Source organism: Syzygium oleosum, unplaced genomic scaffold (genome assembly GCF_021117445.2).
Source record: "Syzygium oleosum isolate NSW1041296 unplaced genomic scaffold, Sole_v2.1 Sole_v2.30, whole genome shotgun sequence".
NCBI lineage: Eukaryota > Viridiplantae > Streptophyta > Magnoliopsida > Myrtales > Myrtaceae > Syzygium > Syzygium oleosum.
Genome location: NW_026607514.1, coordinates 478,236 through 501,100, shown reverse-complemented (window position 1 = coordinate 501,100; position 22,865 = coordinate 478,236). Strand labels below are relative to the sequence as shown.

At 38.6% G+C, this 22,865-nt stretch overlaps 2 protein-coding genes across 3 annotated transcripts; both read right to left on the bottom strand.

The window, feature by feature from the left end:
• Positions 1 to 8,703: 8,703 nt before the first annotated feature.
• On the bottom strand, positions 8,704 to 14,227 carry LOC115661317 (protein TRIGALACTOSYLDIACYLGLYCEROL 3, chloroplastic). Of its 2 annotated transcripts, XM_056304071.1 has the most exons (11): positions 14,119 to 14,227; positions 13,429 to 14,002; positions 12,738 to 12,866; positions 11,550 to 11,645; positions 11,354 to 11,431; positions 11,197 to 11,258; positions 11,009 to 11,084; positions 10,507 to 10,614; positions 9,643 to 9,818; positions 9,459 to 9,543; positions 8,704 to 9,070 (listed from the first exon to the last, which is right to left on the bottom strand). In XM_056304071.1, the coding sequence occupies exons 2-11, from the start codon at positions 13,618 to 13,620 to the stop codon at positions 9,032 to 9,034; spliced, it is 1,041 nt and encodes a 346-aa protein (XP_056160046.1). In that variant the 5' UTR covers positions 13,621 to 14,002; positions 14,119 to 14,227; the 3' UTR covers positions 8,704 to 9,031. The 2 variants fall into 2 exon arrangements, with proteins under 2 accessions (XP_056160046.1, XP_030439478.1); XM_030583618.2 differs by having other exon boundaries at positions 13,429 to 14,196.
• A 922-nt stretch (positions 14,228 to 15,149) lies between these two features.
• Positions 15,150 to 22,547, bottom strand: LOC115661313 (ALBINO3-like protein 2, chloroplastic). Its single transcript, XM_030583615.2, has 14 exons — positions 22,072 to 22,547; positions 21,884 to 21,990; positions 21,489 to 21,616; positions 20,565 to 20,636; positions 19,710 to 19,811; positions 18,796 to 18,855; positions 18,555 to 18,620; positions 17,719 to 17,766; positions 16,716 to 16,889; positions 16,567 to 16,622; positions 16,384 to 16,501; positions 16,067 to 16,156; positions 15,771 to 15,880; positions 15,150 to 15,643 (listed from the first exon to the last, which is right to left on the bottom strand). Exons 1-14 carry the CDS (start codon positions 22,443 to 22,445, stop codon positions 15,487 to 15,489), a joined length of 1,662 nt encoding a protein of 553 aa, XP_030439475.2. The 5' UTR covers positions 22,446 to 22,547; the 3' UTR covers positions 15,150 to 15,486.
• Positions 22,548 to 22,865: the final 318 nt, after the last annotated feature.

Below are 22,865 nucleotides of genomic sequence, written 5' to 3'. Positions count from 1 at the left end.
TTTATTTTTTGTCAGGTAAAATTGGTTGCCTCTTAGAAAAGAAATAAAATAAGTCATATATGATGCGTTTCTTTCTGAAAAACTGAATGATTTCGAAAACATTTTTCTAAATCGTTTACGAAAATAAATGAATGAAAAAAAAAAAGTTCACTGTTTGCGACAGAATATTTAGACGTAAATCACTATTGATAATAAAATATTTTTTATTAATTAATTATTTCAAACAATATAAATAATTTTTTTAAAAGATATTTTTAAATAATTATTTTTATAAAATAAATGGATACTAAAATTATATTCGGCCTTCCTGACAGGTTCTTTGCTCTGCCAATAGCCTGGGCCTAAGAGGCCGCACAATTTTTTCCTTAGCATGTGTGGAGACCGTACGATGGGACTTTTCTTTCTTGTACGCTTTGTTATTCAGTAATGTGCCTTTCTTTCCTTTTTTTATTCGCTTTGGACGCTTTTTATTCTTTTCACCTTTTTTTATTCTTTCCTTGGACCTCGGTTTTAAATAATTAGTTATTTAAAACCGAAAATTTTAGGCCTAATATTCTAAAAAACTTTAGCTCTTGTCCAAATTCTGCCTTTTGTTTTATAAAAAATTTCTGACTTTAAGTCATGTCTCAATTTTACCCTAAACTCTTTTTGTCCCATGAAAAATTCCTAGTTTTAGGTCAAGTCTCAATTCTACCTTAAAATTTTTTTTGTCTCATAAAAAACTTTCAACTTTAGATCCGGTAATAATTTTACCCTAAACTTTTTTTGTATCTTGTAAAAAAATCACAGCTTTAGGTCCAGTTTCAATTTCACTCTATTTTTTTTGGTCTCATAAGAGATCACTCACTTCTACTTGAGTCCCAAATATGTTTTCTATTAACCCTTCGTCAAAATCGCCTTTAATAATTTTGCACTTGTCGATCTCTCGTGCTTGGGAATGTTCCATCTCCTACGATTGGCGAGCTCGCGCTCAAGACGCTCGAACAGCTTGTGCTTTAGAGTTTTCCGTCTCTCGGTTGTCAACGAGAAATTTTGGATGGAGGGTTAATGGGGGCAGATTTGTGATTCAAGTAAAAATTTGTGGTTTTTTATGAGATTGTAAAAATTTTAGGGTAAAATTGGGACAAGACCTAAATTTGTGGGTTTTTCAAAGGATAAAAAAAAGTTTAGGATAGATTGAAATATGACATAAAGTTGAGGGTTTTTTATAGGGGTGATCGGTTCCAGAGTGGGTTGGGTCCAAACCCGAAACCTGAAACCAACCCTGTTATAACCGGTTCCTAATTTTTGGAACCTGAAACCGACCCTGTTTTCCTTAGACCCTATTTTGGAACCGACCCTATTTTTTCGGTCCGGTTTCAGGGTCTACCCAAAAACCAGTTTTTTTTTGTTCCTTTTTCTGGTTTCATTTTTTTCTAGCAAATAATATATGTAGCAATGAAACGATTCAAAATAAAAGATGAATAATAAAACCACTATCTGCCAAAAGTAACAATCCCTAAAATGGGCAATTGAAATTACAATCCATGAAAATTACAATCCAAAAGTACTATGCGGCAAGACATAGTCCAATCGCATAAATCTTTAAGAGTCACATTTCTAGGAATCTGTTCAACATGTTTAGCTCTTTATTTTGAGCCATGATGAGAGCTCCTCACTTTTGTTTCCAAAAATCCGAAGGCTCCGATCCACACATCAGAATCTGATATACAATAATGTCAGGATTTTACTGAGAACAAATTTAAGTAAGAGCGAAAAGATTGTTGTACAACCAAACAAAAGAACTTGTAAACTGAAAGCCTAAAGGTCACACTTGTTGCACACCACACACTCACCAAACTAATAGGGAGAGGAATACGACCAAGCTAACCAAACATGAACTCGATACTTGTACCAACATATTTGAAGCTTTTCATGCATTTTTAACTATAGATATAAATTCCAGAGAGTTTAAGATATGAATTCCAGAGAGTTTCAGACTTAGCCACAACAAATTCAATCCATGCATTAGAGATCAGAACCTGATATAATCAAACACAACACAACAAAGGGGGTTAATTTCAGCAACCAGTCGGGTTTGGGTTAGCATCACATGATCGATCTGTGAGCTTTTGAGCATACAAAGAACAAAATGTAGAGACAAAATATTTCTTGCCAGAATTAACCATCTCACTGAAAGTCATTACTATGTGAACACACCCAGTTCTTGGACCTAATCTTTACCACAAAAAAGAAACTGTAGAGCTCAGTCGGACTAATCGAGCAAGAAGCAACAACAAGCACTAGAATTCCATGTCACAATCAGTAAACCAACCACAGCAAATCAAGAATTGACCAAATTGAAGGAAAAGAGGGAACACAAATGCCAACATGAGCACACAGAGACGCGCGCGCACTGACACCACGAAGCTAATCCCACGAACCAACTACGACAATTCCAAAAATTTGAGAGAAGCTTTCACTTATCTAAACTCTAAAGCGGGCGATCTTGCATGAATGATCCAAAGGATGACGACAAGATCATAATAACCAGTTTCGAGTATAATGAGCTTGCAACATCTAGAGTTTCGAGTTGAGGCCAACCACTGAAGTCAGGTACGCAACCAACGCTTACATTCTTCCATTAAACAAACTCAGAAGTCCAAGAAGCAAGAGATAAAAGTTTCAAAAAAAAAAAAACTCAGACAAGCCGGATTCCGCAAGATCAGATGGCGTCTATTCCTTCAAGTCCTTCACTGATCATCAAAACTTAGAGAATTTTCTACACCAACCCAAGCCCGCAGCGAAAAACCCCTAAAACTCGAACGCAAAACCTAAAACTCGAACTCGAACACTTCCCCAACACTAGAACCTAAAACTCGAACGCAAAACCTCAAACTCGAACTTGAACACTTCCCCAACACTAGAACAGATTCGAAGCTCGAGCTCGAAACCATCTAACCTTGCAACAAAGACGAAGAAGAGAGACTGAGGGAACGGAGGACTCACGGATCAGCGAGAGCCGGATGGGTGAAGTGAACGAGCAGCCTCCTCGGTTGCGTAATTGCGTTCTTGCGGCGATCGGCAAAGAGAGAACTGAGACAAAGAGAGAACCGAGACAGAGGAGCGGCGAAGAGAAAACCGAGACAGTGATCGTGACTAGATCTAGGGTTTTTTTTTGTTTTTTTATATTATCTTAAAACTTGCTCTAAAACCGGTCCGGGTTGGTTTTTACTCGAAACCGGAAACCGGACCGGTTCTAACCGGCTCCAAAAAAATGGAACCGGTTCCCGGACCGGTTTTAACCGGAACCGGTTCCCGAACCGTTTTTCGGGTGGACCGGTCCGATTTCCGGATAAACCCGATCCGGTTGCACACTCCTAGTTTTTTATGAGACAAAAAAGTTTACGGTAGAATTAAGACTGGACTTAAAGATTGAGGTTTCTTATGAGACAAAAAGGTTAAATTGGGATAAAAGCTAAAGTTTGAGGTTTTTTAGTATATTAGGCCGAAAATTTTATATTATAGAGTTTTCAAGAAATAAAGAAAGCGTAAAATAGATTAACAAAAAAACAATAAGGATTTGGGTTGGTTCTATGGTTTGCTGGGGTTCAAGAATATTGCCCAAATCCAAAAATTAGTCATTGGGGATCAAGGTCGCAATGCCTTAGCGTGATCCTCTTGCTTTGGAATTATCATGGTTCGTGATAACTGGAGAAGACATTTGTACGGTATCGACGTAACACGTCATTATATGATTTATTTTGTTATGTGCCTGTGAAAAATTTTCGTAATACCTTTTTAATAAACACATCGTATTATTTTATTTTGTAAAGTGCCACGATTTACTTTTGTCTATTTGAGATCAAATGATTGACGTTTAAGTATTGATCGACGGTTTTCTACTGTTTTTCCGCCAGATTGATTTGACCTCGTCATGGTTCACGAGAACCGGGGGAATTCAATAATATTCTCGTTGTTTTTTAGTCTGTAACTCATTGTAATTATTGCGACGGTAATGAATGAAATATGTCGTGATTGCTTTTCCAAGAATTAGATGTAGCCGGTTGTTGTGCATCTAGAAGTTTTGCACCATTATCGAATATCGATTGCCTATTCCTATTTTGGCCGATCACTTGCATTTGCATTATCGTGGCCTACGACGGTTGCTAACACTCGAAATGCTCTCATTGTATTTGATAGCGTAACACCTTACAATTGTCGTAAGCCAATCAAAATTCTGGTATTACTTCTTCAATGAACAATACGCAATAAGTCCTAATACATCTAATTTTGTCATGTCACGGTTTAGCTTTGTCGTAAAATAATGCATTTTATCTCGTAGATTGGTCGACCATGTCTAAGTATTAGTTCGGCAGTTCCTACTTTTTTCCATCTAATTGATTTGAACTAATCATGGTTCATGAGAGTTGGATATATTTGAAATCTCTTATGGTTTTGCAAATCGTAACACATGGTAATTGCAATCATTTTATCATAAGTCAATGAAATCTTTCATAATGGCTTTGAACAAGTCGTGACTTATATAATATTGTCATTTCACGGTTTGTTACAACTGTAGCAAAATAAATTCGACCTCAAGAGTTTGATGAACCTATGTCCAAGCGTCCGCTATTGATCTTATTTGGGTTAATACCGCGAAAAACCCTAAACTGGTACACTTGTGACAATTTTACCCTAAATTATTTTTTTGACTATAAAAAATCCCAAACTGGTACACTTGTGACAAATCTACCATGAACTATTTTTTTAACCACCAAAAATCCCAAACTTGTATACATGTGACAATTTTACCCCGAACTAATTTTTTAATATTATTTTTTACTTTTCAAATTTTTTTATTAAAATTTTTTTATTTTTTCTTTCCTTTTTTTTTCCTTTCTCTTCAACCTCTGGCCGGTCGCCAGACCGGCCAGAGGCGGAAGCGGACGAGGTCTGCCCCGCTGGCCACTGGCGAGGCTCGACCTCGCCGGCGTTGGGCGAGGTTGGCCTCGCCCTGCAACGGCGAGGTCGAGCCTCGCCGGATCTCGGCAAGGGCCCGGCCCCGCCGGCCGTTGGCGAGGCACGACCTCGCCCTGCAACGGCGAGGTCGAGCCTCGCCGGATCTAGCGAGGGCCCGGCCACCTGCCGGCCGTTGGCGAGGCACGACCTCACCGGCGTTGGGCGAGGTCGAGCCTCGCCAGATCTGCCGGGCGAGGCCGACCTCGCCGGCGTTGGGCGAGGCTGACCTCGCCGTTGCAAGGCGAGGCCGACCTCGCCCAACGCCGACAAGGTCGAGCCTCGCCAGTGGCCAGCGGGGCCGACCTTGCCGGCTTCCGCCTCTGGCCGGTCGCCGGTCAGAGGTCGAAGAGAAAGGAAAAATAAAAAGGAAAGACAAAATTAATAAAAAAAATTCAAAAAATAAAAAATAATATTAAAAAATTAGTTCGGGGTAAAATTGTCACATGTATACCAGTTTGGGGTTTTTGGTGGTCAAAAAAATAGTTCAGGGTAGATTTGTCACAAGTGTACCAGTTTGGGGTTTTTTATGGTCAAAAAAATAGTTTGGGGTAAAATTGTCACAAGTGTACCAGTTTAGGGTTTTTCGTGGTATTAACCCTTCTTATTTTGGTAGTCCACTTGCTTTTAGATATCATGGTTCATGACTGTTGGGGAAATTTGACAAAACTCGAGGTAATAACACATTGTAATAGCATTCATTTTCCATCGGTCAATTAATATTTTTGTAATAGCTTGTCAATTAACAAGTCCTATTACAAATCTCATTGTGTCATACCCCAGATTATTTTTAACAACTATATAGTTTGGAATTTTTTTTGGGTAATGATATTAATGGCAAAATTATCCAAAAAGTCCTTAACCTATTATGCGCTCTTAAATTCAAGCCCTCAACTTTTTAATTTGGCCAATGTAATCTTAAGCCTTTTAATAATTTTTCAACATAGTCCATCCAGCCAAATTAGGTAGAAAATCGCCGACGTAATGGTCTAGTTTGCATCATCTATCATACGTAACCTAGTTGGCGATCTATCGTGTTTGATTGCACTCAAAACGACACTGTTTTGAGAAATTTTGTAAAAGTTTTTGGTTTTTTGCTAATTTTCTTTTTTTCCTTTTCGTCACTGTTCATCTTCTTGGAAAGAGCCAACGAGCGCATCGTGGGTGGCCCTCCAGATATGGGCGAGGGCTTACAAGCCATCGCTGTGGCCGTTGATCGGTGGAAGGAAGCAGTAGAAGGAAAGAATAGGAAAATGAGAAAAAAAGAAACAAATGAAAAGAAAAAAACAGAAAATTTATTTTTAAAAAATTGTAAAACGACACCATTTCATTTAAAATCGTGCACGTCAATCGCCGACTGCGCCACGTAGGATAGCTAATGCCATATCAGCGACTTCCTGCTTAAATTGGCTAAATGAATTATATTGAAAAATCATCAAAATGTTCATAACTAAATTAGTCAAATTAAAAAGTTTATGACTGAATTAATGGTCGAACAATTGGTTTAGAACTTTTTGGACAATTTTCCCCGATATGAATGATCCCTAATTTTTTAAAAATCCACTCAATGGAGTCCTATTATGCATCCTCATGTCATACATATTTTTAAACGTGGACCGCCACGTCACCATTTAATGGGGCAAAATAATAATTTGGATTGTCACGGCATTACATGGACCGTCACATTGGCGGTTTTTTTTTCTGTTCTACTTTAGCTCTTCACTCACTCTCAAACTTTTGCTTTACTTTTTGCAGGGCATGAAAGTCGAAACCCATATCTAAAACTACACATCCTCACTCCTAGCCCCCTTGGAGAATGTGGAAAATCGAACTCCCCACCTCTCCATTTCTAAGTAGGAAAAGTGACCACTGGGGCAAACTCTAGTGGTTATTACATCGGCATTTACCGAGGGAAAATAATGATATGGATTCCACGTCATCCTACTACATCAAATCTCTTTTTCCTTTCCTTTTGGACCAAAACACACACACACACACACACACACACACACACACACACACACACACACACACACACACAGACACACAGAAGCCATATGTAAGACATGTGAATGCCGGCATAGCAAATCTAACATCAAGTTAACTGAAATTATGGTCACGTTAGCTAACGATGTTTTTAACAAAAAGACTACATTAAGTGGATTTTTAAAGGTTCAAGAACTGGATTGAGCAAAAAAGGGAAAAAGTTTATAGATGGCATTAAACATGAAAAAAGAAACTCAAGGACAACCTAGTCATAATTTTTTTTTTCTAATGATGATGAACTTAGGCACAAAGACCCGAAGTTCTTAGTGAGACTAAACTAACAGGCTTGAGGGACAGGAGTGATTGTGAATATAAAGGCCCAAGAAATGCCAAAAAGAGATATCTAGGACTAGAAGGGCTTAGCTAAATAAGGGTCCCAATAGCATAGAATGTGCTTTTATCCGACATTTGATGGCGCACTTCGGATAGGATGTCTGTATAAGTCAAATGACATCTCGAACCAGTTGTACGAGTAGAACAGATGACTTTATGCCAGCCAAATAGGATACCAAAAAAACAGAGGAAAAAGAAAACAAAGTTGACCATGAAAAATAGATCTCTAGACGTTTCTCCACTTCGCGGTGGTCATGCCTCTCCGGCCACCGTCATCGGGGTCGTCACCTGAGATCTCTCAATAGTTTAAGTTAAGTTTGGCTGCCATGGCCAGACCCAATCCATTTTCGTGTCCGGCTGGCACAGCCCGTAGAGGATAGGAGAGGGGCCGGCGCGGCTTAGTTTCAAGCAATGATCCCGATAACACAACCACCATTGTGATGATTGCCGTCGATTAGATGGAAAAGATGCGGGTCCTAATATGCCGTCATAGTTCCAAATCGCTTCGAACAACGAATGAACAAACCATTTGCGACTAAGCAAGTCTTTTGTTTAAGGGTTATTACCATAAAAAAAAAATCCCTAATTGATACTCCATGACACATTTACTCTAAATTAATTTTTGTTTCACAATAATTCCAAGCCAGTGCTTCCATAACACTTTTTCCAAATTAATTTTCATTTCACAAAAAAAAAACCAAATTGGTACCTCTAATCCAAATCTACCCTCTATTAGCATTTCGTCCAATATACCATTAAAACGCATAGGTGTTAACACACATAACAGATGAATATAAGATAGATCTGACATAAAAAATGATAAATCCAACGTGAAAAATCCATGTTTGTTGACAAGTATGCATTTTATCGAAGGGAAGATTTAAATCATGGATACCATTTTCTAGACAAAAAAGTAATTTGATGTAAAATTTGTTATGGACCACCAGATTAGGCATTTTTGTCTGACAAAAATTACTTTAGATAAATGTATGATAAAAGTACCGATTTGAGAGTTTTAATAATGATTTGAAGCTAATTTAGGGTGCATTTGTTTTAAGGAAATCAACAATTTAGAAAAGACTTTCCTACCTCGATCTTTTATATCGCTTTTGGAAAATGAGTGAACAAAAATATTTTCATTGGACAAACGCAGCATTAGATTGCACTCACGCACCTACAAGCACGCATTTCACGAGATGGGGACTTCGAGAGAAAGTAACCATCAGTTCTCTTCAGAGTTGCTTTTTGCTTTTTGCTGAACCAGTTCCGTTGAGAGTTGCTTCTCATTTGACATGGTACAGAGTAAATTCAATACAGTATACTTGGTTCAGTCCAAAAATGCTACTTCTGGAGTCAAATCTTAATAGCCAAAACATTTGAAATAAAAAATTCAACACGACGATCTCGATTCTGCTATTAGAAATCGAATTATCATACAAACAACCAACCTGATGCCTCTGTGGTGAAGGTATAACTTATCTCAACCCATCTCGGTCGTGTCCACAACGCAATGCAACTTCTGTTAGCCCCTATGATGTAAGTTAATCGTGTTGAACGTGCAAGCACATCAGGTGGCCCGACCAGTCCGCTATCCGCTTGACTCGCCTCTTGAGAAAATCTCAAGACCATGACTACTTTTCGTATACATCAAGCGCTAGTATTTAATTGGACCGTCCAAGCTTCCTGAAGCAAACTGTTCACATCGAAGAAAGAAAGGGCAAAAACCATCTTTAGGAAGATTTACATGAAATAATCATTCATTACAAAGTACCATTTAAAATAAACACAATAACCAAACCAGGGACTACTCAAATGTCTTGCCTACGTTGTTCAAGTGTTGTCGGGTTGTGTAAACAAACCCTCTAAAAGTCACTTCTCCGCGGAACAGTTTATATGTGAAGTACCATTTGAAAGAAATACTAATCTCATATTTTCACATGAAACTTTACAGATTACTAGGTATATTACGAAAGCACCGATGATTGTTAAAAATTCTATATGGAGTGAGCTCCATAACGATGACAAGCGAAGTAACTCACTGAGTGAAACGAAAGGTTCGAAGCAAAAGCTATGATAATTACCTGCCGGACAATCGGATTTGCCGACGACGTAAACTCATGAGTCATTCCTTCCCAAACTATCTTTCCCTCATAAAGAAATATCAACCTGAACATGTTAATGTACTATTATTCATACTCTTGAGCAAAACGAAAAATGACAAAGAAAACACTGGAACGATGGGAACAGTTCTGGAGAAAGTAGAACCTGTCGACAGCTCTTTGGATGGTGCTGTGCTGATGAGTGACAACCACATATGACGATATCTTCCCAGGCTTTCCAAGTGCATCTTCACCTTTCCAATGCACAGATCGGATAAGATCTTCAACCACAGTGGATGCAATAGGGTCAAGCCCAGCTGTTGGTTCATCGTACAAGAGTACCTTAAAGATACAGAAAAATCAGGAAGAAGGTGAAGGTTTAGACCCAATATCTTCCCTTGCAGAATATTTATGTTGTACATATTTTAAGCAGTCACACCGATGGTGGAGAAAGAAATGAAAATGGAAGAATCAAACATTTGACGAAATTGTTACTTGCATTGTAGACTTTTAGTTCTTGCTCACCACATTGTGATTTCTTCCTCTTTCAAACATCAAAAAGTGAGGCAAATACAAGTCAGACTAAGATTCTAAGATTTTGTTTCCTTAGGGGAACCAAGGTTTTACCGACAATATAGCACAAGCAAGTGCAACAAAAAATAGCCAATTTTCAACGGAGCTTCAAAAGAAAGATCACTACAAACACATTCCCATGAGGACCAAAAACAAGGGGCAGTGACTTAATCATTTCTCTTTCAATCAATCAAAACCATCCATGAATACCACAAGATCATACTCTCCGCTCATAAAGGTGTGACATTATCACAGAAACTTAAAGGGACATAGGCCCTCTTCTGCAGCCTTGGGACGGCCTCGATTACCCTTGATTTGCAAATTTAAAGACACAAACTCCAAGCGCTAGGAAAATGAAGATGTCTAAAAATCTAGTTTATTATTGAAATCACGCCAAGTCTTCAAGCACTTGCAGAAAAATTCTGAAAGAAGATTAAGCAGGAAGAGCATCTAATACCTCTGGCTCTATTGAATCCCTTGTGGTATCAAAAATAATAGACCGAGCTAAAGCAACACGTTTCTTCATCCCTCCAGACAATTCAGAGGGTAATCGATCCTCAACTCCCTGAAATACACCATTCAATAACAATCTAATAAGTTAACTGCTTTATTCTTCTCCACTTCACTTCAACTGCAAGTTGTTAGCCATAAAAACAGACTGCAACCTTAAATAGTAAATTTCAACTGAACCTATTCCATTGGCTCTTATTACACTTGTGAACTCACGCAATAGCAACAACACAATCCCAAAATATGGTAAATCAAATATAACACCGGATATTAACACAAGAAGAGATTTATCGTGGCTTTCAGGCCACATATCCTTACAGCTCTTTGGCATCTGGTCGAGACACCAGGCGAAGTTCAATTTATGCCCCTTATATTTTAAGATCATATATGATGCTTCTCCCCTCATCTGAACTCAGACATGCAGACTAAAAATCTTAAGCTCATAATACCTTCAATCCAACAGCAGCCAAGGTCTCTGTCACAAGCTCGGAGATTTTATCTTCATGCATGTTGGAATTTTCATATCTGTGAGAAATCACTGAAGAAGTCAACAATGTTCTCCACAAAAGCAACTCAAAACTCTGAAGGGAAAATTGACTAAAGCTGATGTCATAGATGATTTAGTTGTGTCTCTTACAAGAGAAAACCAACATTTTCCCGAACGGTGAGGGAATCAAAAAGTGCAGCACTTTGAAATACCTGCAGAAAAGGAGAAGAAACGGTGGCTTTGTTCAATAATTAGACAAGCAATGCAATTTTCTTTATTTTTGTTAGGGGTGAGGGGCGGGACCTACCAATCCTATTCGCAGACCAGATATCTCCTCGTCACTGATGAGACCGACTCGCTTCCTACCTCGAATGAAAACTTCTCCCTACTTATCTCAATACATAAGATAGCTGATAAGCAAGATATATAGGCCTACTGCTCAAAGGTATTCACAGTAAAGCATGTTAGTAAGAACAAGAAGAATACCGGTTACAGTTAATTACCTTGTCTGGGGCAAGCAGTCCTGCAATAATCTTCAAAACCGTAGATTTCCCAGTGCCAGAAGGACCAATTATTCCAATAGCTTCGCCATGTCTAATCTATATTTGAAGAGGTTGATTAGAAAAGGCGTCTCTACATGCAAATGTCATTTGATTTTTTAAACAGCTGAATCACATGGGATAGGTGAGTGTCTAAAAAAAAACAATATATAAGAGTTGGGTCATCACGTAGAGATATTATAATCCTACATTCACTGGCAAAAAATTTGTTAATGTATCACAAAACTGTAAAAATCATCTCCAGAGAGTTCAATCAGTGATAATCATTCTGAAGTGTCCGCTTTATGAAGTATCCAGATTTAGTAGATGATTCTCTAGGTGGAAATGAATACTATAAGCAGATCAAAAAATATTGACAGAAGAAATGATCAAGTTATGTGGATTTTGGTCTGGACTTCACTTTTGCAATGGAAAATCTTCAATTGCTGGAAAATGGAAGTCGCAGCAAAATATTGAGGGGCATAGACTGGAGTCATTCCATCCACAACAATACAAAGGCATAAAACACCTTCTTGCAACAGATCATCAAAGTGGATCCAAAGTTCAGAAACACTCAAGAAAATTAAGAAAAGGAAGACTTACGCCCACTCGAATGGTGTTCTACATGATCAGACTACTTAGTCAGAAAGCAAGTCTTCCTAGAGTGTGGAAAATTTAAATTGATATGGAGTAGGATTCTCAGCGGAACTCTAGTCAGATGACAATTGGATGCTCAGAGGAAAATTTGATCAGTCCAGTTACAATATAAAAGGAAAATCTCTTCATAGAGTATTACCAACATTGCCTGAAATGCTCAAATACACTAAAAGAGAGCTAGGAATGATGTTACCTGCCTAAGGGAAAAGCCGTGTATGTTGACCAAGTAGCTAATTAAATTGCCTATGGAATGGAGGGGCTTAACAAATTTAAGCGTTTGATGAGTATACAAGTATGCATAATTACTGGTGTGTCCAACTAATAGTCTTTTAACAAAAGCTCAATTGTTACAAAGTTATTGTAATTAGCAATAGAAGGGCTTTGTCTCCAGGCTTCTTTAGGAATTAATAAATCCAGTTAATGAAAACAGGCTACAGGCTAATCATAATATAGCGACGTGCATGGTTATGTAATCCATGAAATACAAACAATCACCTTAAAGCTCACACCCCTTAATATATGCTTCTCACCAAACGACTTGTGCACATCTCTACACTCAATGAGGACATCTGAATCACCCTCCTGCTCCCGGACTATGCCCAATTTCCCCACTTTGGATGGATCCTACAAAGATGAACTCAGTAAGCAACCTTAATACATGGTATGATCCAGAGATATTATGAAAATTACAACAAAATACAAAAGAACTTCTAGCAGATGTACACAAAACTAAATCATCAAATTGCCAGACCTCTACAGTAGATGGTAGGCCAACATAAACTTAGATATATAGTGCTGAGATTGTTCAGATACAGAGCATACAGTTTTGACCAATCTGAGTATAGAACACACTAAGAAAGACTCACCTAACACTATGCACTAGACAAATTTGGAACCCAATCCTCAAACAGGCTGATCCTACATAGCTGAACCGAGCGAAGAGAGATTAGCTAGACCTAACCAAAACTTGTCTACGTTCATCAGATAATTGCCAAGACCAAGATGGGATTACGAGGCCACCTAATACAAGCATTAATCACAAAATGAAACGAGTATAAGCCGTCCATTAAAAGAAATTAGCGCAAGAAACATGAGCATAAGCAATAAATTAACATAAATCTACAAAACCAATATATACAAATTCCAACGGGAAGGCATCAACATGGAAATTGAAACAGAGTATTACATTGTATCTGGTTGCCGAAAATCCATCGCTCCTCAGGTTCGTCGGAGGGGCCATACACCCACAAACCACATTCCTCTGCTCGCCGCCACGCGATTCCAGAGCACTTTTCCTCCGAACGGAAAACCCAACACGTCGAGGAGAATTACCGGACAAACTAGGAGGCAGCAACAGAGAACCCGACATGGAAATCATGGTTCTCGACCGAATTCAGGAATCAGGCAGAAGGAAAAGAAATTGGGGATTTTGACGATGCCCCGGAATATGCTTATGGCGGAGAGTCAAGAACCAGCAAAGAATTCGCATCTAAGTTGAAATCAGCAAAATTTGGACTCGCCAAAATCGACCAATGAATTATCGACCCGACATGGAAATCATGGTTCTCGACCGAATTCAGGAATCAGGCAGAAGGAAAAGAAATTTGGGATTTTGACGATGACCCGGAATATGCTTATGGCGGAGAGTCAAGACCCAGCAAAGAATTCGCATCTAAGGTAAAATCAGCAAAACTTGGACTCGCCAAAATCGACCAATGAATGTTGGGAAACGAGGGGAAGGAAGAAGGAAAAGGGAAAATCTGCACCCAGAAAAAGAAAAGCTGCACAAAAGAAACAGACCCACCGCTGGATTCAAGAAGAGAACGAGATTGAAATTCCAGGAAGTTGTCGAGCAAGAACCGAAGCACGAAATTACTGGTGGGTTTCGTCTTCCGGCTCGTTTACAACGTGAAGGAATGGAAATGCATGGGGCAATCGATTAAAAGTCCCAGTTTTTCTGGGCGTTCGTTGAGTCGTGGCAGCATAAAAGCTCGATTGGTCGGTCGGTCGGTCGGACACGGACCGGGCCGGACGGGATGTCCTTGTGTTTTTCCCGCATGAGGTTTGGGATTGATTCGATTGAATGGGAAAGTAAAGGAGCAAATCTCCAATTTGTAATATATAGAGGGATAATGACATAAATGATCCATGAACTTTCACTCAACATGTAATATGGTCCATGAAATTTTAATTTATTTAATGTGATCCTTAAATTTTACCTTAATGTACAATATGATCCTTAAACTTTTAACTTGTTCTTTTGGTACATGTTCAATTTGATCCTTGAACTATATGCAAATATTTAATGTTGTTCTTCCATTAATTCAAGTTCAAGGATAGTGTTGAATATTTTCATATTGTCTAGGGATTAAATAAAACATGTACCGAAAATTCAATGATCACATTGAATAATTTAAAAGTTCAGTAACGACATTGCACAAGTTCACAGACCATTTGTGTCATTGATGCAAAGGTGCTTCGCCCATCGAATGGTGAGAAAAATATTATCATGCTCTGTTTGTTTCTTGAAAAATGAATTATTTAGAAAAAAAAAATTTCAAAATATGATCACTTGTGTCGTTAGAAATAATTAGTCAATAAGAAATATTTTCATTGTTAGAAACAATTCGTGTCTAAATATTTTTGCGAATAATAAAAATATTTTGCATTCATTCATTTTTGTAAACTATACAATCGTTCATTTTCATAATACACTTTTCGAATCATTCTTTTTCCACGAAACAAATAGCGCCTTAGATGATTATTGAAAGAAGTTTTATTTGTAAGTTGACAATAAATGTAGCCTTTAATTGAATTTGTTATCCAAAAAAATAAATTTATCTCTATGGAGATATTCGTGGTTTCGAAGGTGCGCTCGAGTAGCAACATGTCGAATGCTACCAAGTCTGTTACCAAGTAATCCATCGAATACACATAGCTTCCATGAAATGTCACAATGTATTGATGAAGGCTAGACAGATCTTACAAACAAGCGACGAACCGTGTACATCAAGGCATTCATATGCCATCCCAGTGTACAGAAACAATTATGTGACGCGCCGTTGTAATATAACTGCCTTACGACGTAACAACGGATTATTGCAATCGAATGCACAAAAAGTATTGTGAAAATCATGAAGGCCCAAAAAAGTGGCCGAGTGTTCTAACCAAAATCGCCACTCCAGTAAGAGTAACACCAGGCGGAAAACGAACAGGGTGATGTACAATTCCTGTAAGAAGTTGATCAGTAGTCCGCTCTTCTGCTGTTAACAAGATCATTAACTAAGTTGTCATCGTCCTTCTCCAAACTTTCCAATAAATACTCGTGAGAAGCATCGTAAGCAACGGCTAAACGCAGATACTTAGCAGCTTCAGCCTTCCGACCTTCGATGGACAGACAACTGCATCAGGCAACCAACTTAATGAATCGGTGATGTTCGGGGTAAATTCACCATCAAGATACAACAGCTTTGAAAGCCTCTGGAGAGGATGATTTATGGAATTAGAGCAAAAGAATGGACACCATACACTGCTAGCAGGACCAACCCATCGTAATAAATCTCTTTGCTCTTTGGTTCATGTGGCTCTTTCAGACAAGGAATTCTTTCCAAGTGGCGAATTGCTTCTGCTTTCTTGCCCTGGAACATCCAGAAACAACTGCAGATTAATAGACCAAATAGTTTTAAGTTCATATTGACCCAGTTGTGCAGTTGATACATCACCATCTCAAAATACAGTTTCCTGAATTTTCTTTTGAAAAACAACTGGAACACAGATTTAAATGAGTAAACTACGCGGACCAAGACCGCCTAATTGAGCCTCACCTGCTTTAAATAAGCGAAACCAGCCCACTGGGATGCACCAACTAAAAGATCTGTATACTCAGCTTCCGTAAGATAATGAGCAACAAAAATCTGAGCCAGGAAAAGTACACAAGCATAAGAGCAGAATTATATCAACTAGTTGAACCATCTTACTTATTACACGAGGACAAGAAACCAGAGACTAACAAATGAGACAAGTTCGAAACCAAATTTTAAAATGTCATTATCCATAAATTTTCTCTACGTTAGCCAACCATAATCCTCCACTGTCAAACGGAAATTAGGTTAGATGTAATAAAATTACAAAGCCCTTTTACCTTGGAAATAGCACGCTCTAAATGCTCAGCAGCCTCTACTGGCTCTTCATCTTGCAATAAAGCCTGCCCCAATCCAATCATTGCACTAACACATTCCGGATCTTTCTCAAGTGCCAATCTATAATAAGAATCAATTATTAGTGCTTCTATAGGCAGTATGCGAAAAGACAATTTGCAACTTACTCTAGTAAAGGAATAGCTTGATAGATTTGGCCCTTGGCGATTAGTACAACTGAAAGCTGTCAAGAAATCAAATTAGGAAGCCTAAATATGATTGAGAGTGCAATTTTTCACAACAAACGAAATTTTGTTTTCAACTCTAAAACACTCACAGCATGCAGTTGCCTAGGTGATAAGTTTTGCACAGGAACTTCACTTTGTTCTATTGAGGAATTTGAGGGAGGGTGAGACGACACTATCTCTTCAGGTTTGGCAGCAGCTTTGGAGATGTCCTCCACCAGCAAACCCAACTTTGAACGAACAGCTGGATGCTTGAGAGCTAATTGCTGGAATAGGTCCAAGTTTTAAAAGTTTTGCAAGGTATCAGACGAGGAACTTGACAATACTCATTCGTTAAGGGTGGAGGAACCTAATTGTATAATTTCATTAATGAAGGCGCGTATAGGTAAAGATGCCAGAGCTGCTTCTGATTTCCTCAGAGAAAGGAAGCCTTAAGGAAGCCTTAGCAAAAGGTGAACTATAACAGAAAATTGACAAGAAATAAGTTCCCCGGTAACCAAGCAGCAAGCACAATGCTGTAAAAATCATTGGAAAGAAAAAATTCACACCCACACATCATTTTTTTTTTTTCAAATGTATATGACTGATAGACTAGCATATATAACTCCTTAGACTCCTATTGAACCTTTAGCACTTTCAATTTCAGCAAGAAAGAAGAAAGTCGTATCTATTTTCACTAAATAAGTAAATTCAACTTTCTTGAATTGGTACTCCACAAGACCCACTCAAGTTCTAAGTAACATCAATAAATACTGGAAGACCTAGTGGACAAGCATCTTTTAAGAGCACTGAGTGTAAACTATCTTCTATTTTTCTAGTGATGTTGAGATCACTAGTTATCTTGAACTTCAAAAACTGATCATACTTTTCCTCGTAACTATTTCCTTTACTAATCATCATTAATCACCCAACCAAGGATCCTAAGAACAGATGTTAGCGTCACAACTATTTATAAATCAATCTCCCAAAGCAAAGATATCAAAACAACCCCATAAATTGACATGTGGACGGTCTAGTCTAAATAGGGACAATTCCCGTAAGAAGCATTGCCTGGATGGATGCAGAACTTCAATGACGACAAATATAGAGGCAGACCTGAAAAAGAGTCATTGAAGCATTCGTCACCCAGTAGACTAAACTACCCTGCAAATTAAAGAGCACATTATCAACATCAATGGGCTTCAAAAGTCACAATAAAACTTTATAAAGCCCAATAAAATGCTGACCCTAAAATGGATAACATTTTCTGGTATCATGCAATCAAACACAGCCATCTTGACTACCAAATTCAAAAGCTTGCTGTAAACATTTTGCATGGATGAGCTTCAACACATTCTTGGTAGAGTTTCAGAGAGTTAAAACGCACTGATTTCATTTATTGTCTTGCGTAAAGTCCAATTCCCAGCACTAGAAATAGACAGATAAATGTAGCTTTTAAAACAAATAGATACTATGAAGATCATTGATGGACAACATCAGAGGCTTATGACAAAGCTCTGTAGCAACCATATACATCAGCTTTTCCTACTGAGAATCTGTGGGTTTTAACACATTGCAATCTTGCCAAATTGCTTTTTTGGTCTCAAGCAATGATATCAACTGCTCTTGATAACCTCTGGATGTAGTTTTAACTCTGATTGCTTCCTCGAAGCAGCCAAATCTGACCATTCTCACATAAGAGAACCAGATTAAATCATCACATATGAGGATTGTAAGTACTGGACGGAAGGCAAAATGAGAGTACAACATGCATAGAGAACCAGATTAGAACATCACACATGAGGATTGTAAGTAGTGGCCGAAAGGCCAAAATGAGAGTATGACGTGCATTTTCATCTGTCTCGAAGAAATACCAAAAGAGGAAAACAACCCATTAACTCCATGAGTGAAGAAAGGCATGATGACTAAAAAGGCAAGAGATATCGCATTACCTGAGGAATACAGTGACCAATATACAAGATTGGGGCTGACATAAAATACAAATAGTATTTATAGATCTGCAATCAAGAATGGGGGACCAATAAATGGATGAATTATATTGTAAAAAGTGAATACGAAGAACAAATGACTCAAGTGGACAGTTGAAAATATGACATCAATAGTTGTGAGAAGCTGAAAATTTTAACAGCTTGAATCTCCAATTAAATCCTAAGCCCACTTTTATCAACTTACTTTTGCTAATAAGCCAAACACACCACTAACTTCACGAACCTCTCTCCTCGAAAAAGATACCTGTTCTCGTGAAGATACCACAATGAGAATTATGATGGATCTTCATAACAATGAGAAACGAAAAAACAGACATGATTGTCATTGCAATTAACAGTCTTATCAAATCCACCATGCAATAACTGATTCGTGTTTATTTGCCACCATGTTTGCTGTACTTCTCAGACGGATGATAAACTAAGCTAGCCATTTCCAGTATTGTGAACATAGTAGATCATAAAACTTACCCCAGAAGCTCAGTCAAAACAAATGGATGCTATAATAGTAAGAGGTATGAGCAAGAAATATGTACAAATGTTCAACCATTGAACACCTTCACACATGCAAAAATTCCCAACTTTTGGAAGAATCTATAACAAGGACCACAATACATGAAAAATAAATAACAAAGTCTTATAATTTCTAATCAGTAGATTTGGAAGTCAATAAAGAAACAGATACTTTACAGGACACGCTTGAATGACTATGGAAGCAAATAGTTCATGATAGTATGGAGAAAATAACCCTCTTGAATGCTTAGAGAAAATTTCTTTCTATCTGTATAGATCAGAATGACTCGCAATAGACATTAATAATAGTGCAAGCAAACTCTATGTCTTGGCAGGAACAAAAAAATAACAAAGATGTAGATTCTTGTGCAGATCAACTATTATCCCAGTTTGAACATGTAGTCAAAAGTGAAACATCATATTTAGGAAAAAAGAAATGTAACCCGACTCAACAGCGAAAATAACATTTGCATGCTAAAAAACCCATATATGAAGTCTTTCAGTTTTGACAAAGAAGGATCATGTGACAAGAAAAGAGTAGCTCGATCTATATAAGTCCCTAATTGGGGGTTCAATGACTATTTATACCTGCACATTCATAAAATGCAGACCAGCGATCAGCAGGGGAAGTATGTGGCCCAAGGTGCCATGAGGAAGTTCAGATAAATTCTGGAACCAGAAGATTCCACCCTGCAAAAGTTTCCAGAAAGAAGATACGCTAATCTCCAAATGAAAATGAAATAATTTAATCATCACCAGAGTGAATGCATTGACTTCAACAGATGTTGTCCATGTGTTCCAAGATTTGTACGTAAAATTGGGTTTTTCTATGTAAAAGAGACGAAGAATATGAAAATCATGAATTTCCTTGGTTACACGCTTAACCTTTATAAGAACAAAGGAAAAAATGAGAACTCCAGCAACTGAAACAAGAAAAATAATGAAACACCTGGGGTACTAATAGGCGAAATAGTATCAATGCATTCACATTGTGAGGAAAGGGAGGAAATCTTTAGCATGTCAAATTACAGAGAGTCTCAACAAAAGCACTTACACACTATTTTTGCCTGGACAGTATTGTTGAAACAGCCAATCATTTCCCATATTAAGCAATATTCAGCTTGATTCATCTTAAACATCTTCCCTTACAAATTATTGTACTTCAGAGCACTCAACTAGCACCACCGCAGTGCTTCAAAACTGTTCAATAATATTTACAGCTCTCATAAAAATTGTAGTCACTGGATTTTCAACAGTCTAACACCACTGAGGATATTCTTTTGAAGGCAAATAGCTTTCCAGCTCCATTAGTGACTTTGACTGACACTATACATGTAGACACCGTGAAAATAATATGGCTAACAGCAGCACCATTTAAAACATTAACAACAACTAGAAAAGTAACAATCATGTAGGAATATATGGGTATTGTGGATGCCTTACACAATCAAATCCAGGATGATGGTCAAGAGACATCCTTCGTATACTAGTCATCCATAGGAGAAAAAATGGGACCTGCAGATGAATATGATGTTTAAATAAGCAAAAATAAACACAAGCATTATCCAGAATGCAAAATACGGAACTGGTTAACATTTCTGATAGGACTTTTTCTCATCTTCCTCTTGAATTGCACATGCCAGATGCTTTATTAACCCATTTAGGTGGCAAAAGATCTAGGGGCCAAATCTCTCTCTGAAGCATACTATATATAGTTAAAGAGCCATCAATTTATAGCCCATTTTGTGATGAAAAAGTGCTGCCAGTATTACACTCAAGCGTATCTTTCTCTGTTAATAAAAAAATGAAAAGGCATCTTTCTTAGCGAAAGAACATGTCTACACGTGAGCTGTAGCCTCTACCTTTTATTTGAGTGCTTAATTATTTCATTTATGGAAAAGTATCTCTTAGGCTTTTCTTCCTGCTACTGTTGTTTTTGTCCTGTGCCATCTAGACTAGTCTAGCCAGCTGAATACAGATGGTCTCAAATAGATAATCTTCATCCCAGATAAAGAGAAGGAAAAGCTTTAGGATCGGGGCATATTGAGGGCCTCGGCCTTCACTAGTCTTCTTTACCAAAATGACTTGGAACAATCTTTGTGGAAGTATCTGTATTATTTGGTGAAGGTAACCGAATGTATGTAAAACTAGGCTGCAAATACATAGATTTGCCTTCTCTTCCTTCCCTTTATGCCCTAATCTGAAATGATCTACTCCACCAACAATTCTGCTTCATTATATGAAGCTCGGCCAAGCCAACTACTAGCAAAGGAAAGAGAACTTCGTTTTTCTATACGTACTTAAAGGCGAAAAGGAAAGATCGTACGAACTAATAACCCTTCCACTAAGTAGAGTTGAGAGAGTGACCTGGACAGAAAGGTATGCAAGGAACCATAAAAGCGAAGGGCACCCACTTGCTCGTCTCTCCCGCCGGAAGAGCGAAATCTGGTTGATGTAACTCCTTCCTGAGAAAGGCGGTGGCAGGGGCGGAGGCACTTCAAATATGCAATTGAAAGTCTAAAAGAAATTAAAACAGCCAATTCACATAGAAAGCAACAAACTTTCAACAGAGTTAACACCGCAGGCAAAAAACAAGAAACTGGGCGATCCTTCCGATACACACAGACATCACGTCGGCGACACCATCACCACCAGTAGTTAACAGACTCATATGCAGAGGCAATGCAAAACCATGGCGCAACCAATACTCAGAACTCCGTTCCGGCGAAACGAAGACGGTAGAAGAGAGAAAGAGAGCTCACATTTCGGAAATACTTCAGAAATCCTCTTCATCTTCTGCAGCTGCAAAACGAGCACGGGGAAGAGCGCCACTCTCAGCGCCAAGGTGGAGGATGCAATCACGACCCACCTGCAAGAAACCCAACAAAATTAACCTTAAAGAACTCGACCCGCGAATTCGACCGATACCCATAACAGCTCGCGACCGTACCAAGGCAAGCCAGTGACATCGTGACAGCTATCGAGGAGAGAGATCAAGGCCTTGACGGGAAGAATCGACTCTTCCACACCGCTCGCCGCCCCTTCGATCGCAGCATCGATCCCCGCGCCGCGGGCGACGTCGGGAAGAAAGGCCGCCGACTCGCCGAGCCCCCGGAGGTCGAAATCGCCGTCGTCGGCGCCCGACGGAGAGGAAGAGAAGCGGCGACCGGATTGGAGGAAAGGCGGAGGAAGCGAGCAGGGATCGGAGCGATGACGAGGGCCAGGGTGAGGGCGAGGGGCGGCGAGGGGCGGAGCGGAGGAGAGGGAGGAGAAGCGCGGCCGAGAGCGGCGGAGGTGGCTCCACAGTCGCGAGGTGGCCGCCATTCGCTCGGCTCAGTTCGTTGCTCCGGCGTGACAGCAGAACGCAACGGAGTTCATCCACCCTGCACGCCGCCGACGGCGGACGCGTTTTGCATATATAACGACATTTGTTTCGGGTCGGACTATTCGATATTGTGGTCAGGTATTGTATATCTCATGTTTCATAATTCGTGTATGAATTCTAATTTTGTTTGAATTATATAGTTAGTTTAAGTTTTGTTTGTTTTGTAAAAAATAAATTATTTATAAATTATTTTTTTAAAAATAATTACTTATATCACTTAAAATTATTAATCAATAAAAAATAGTCCATTATTAAAATTTTTGTGGACGACTTAAATATCTTTCTTTCGTTTATCTTTATAAATGATATAAGGGATTATTTTTAGTATAATATGCATGTACTTTTGAAGAAAAAATGAT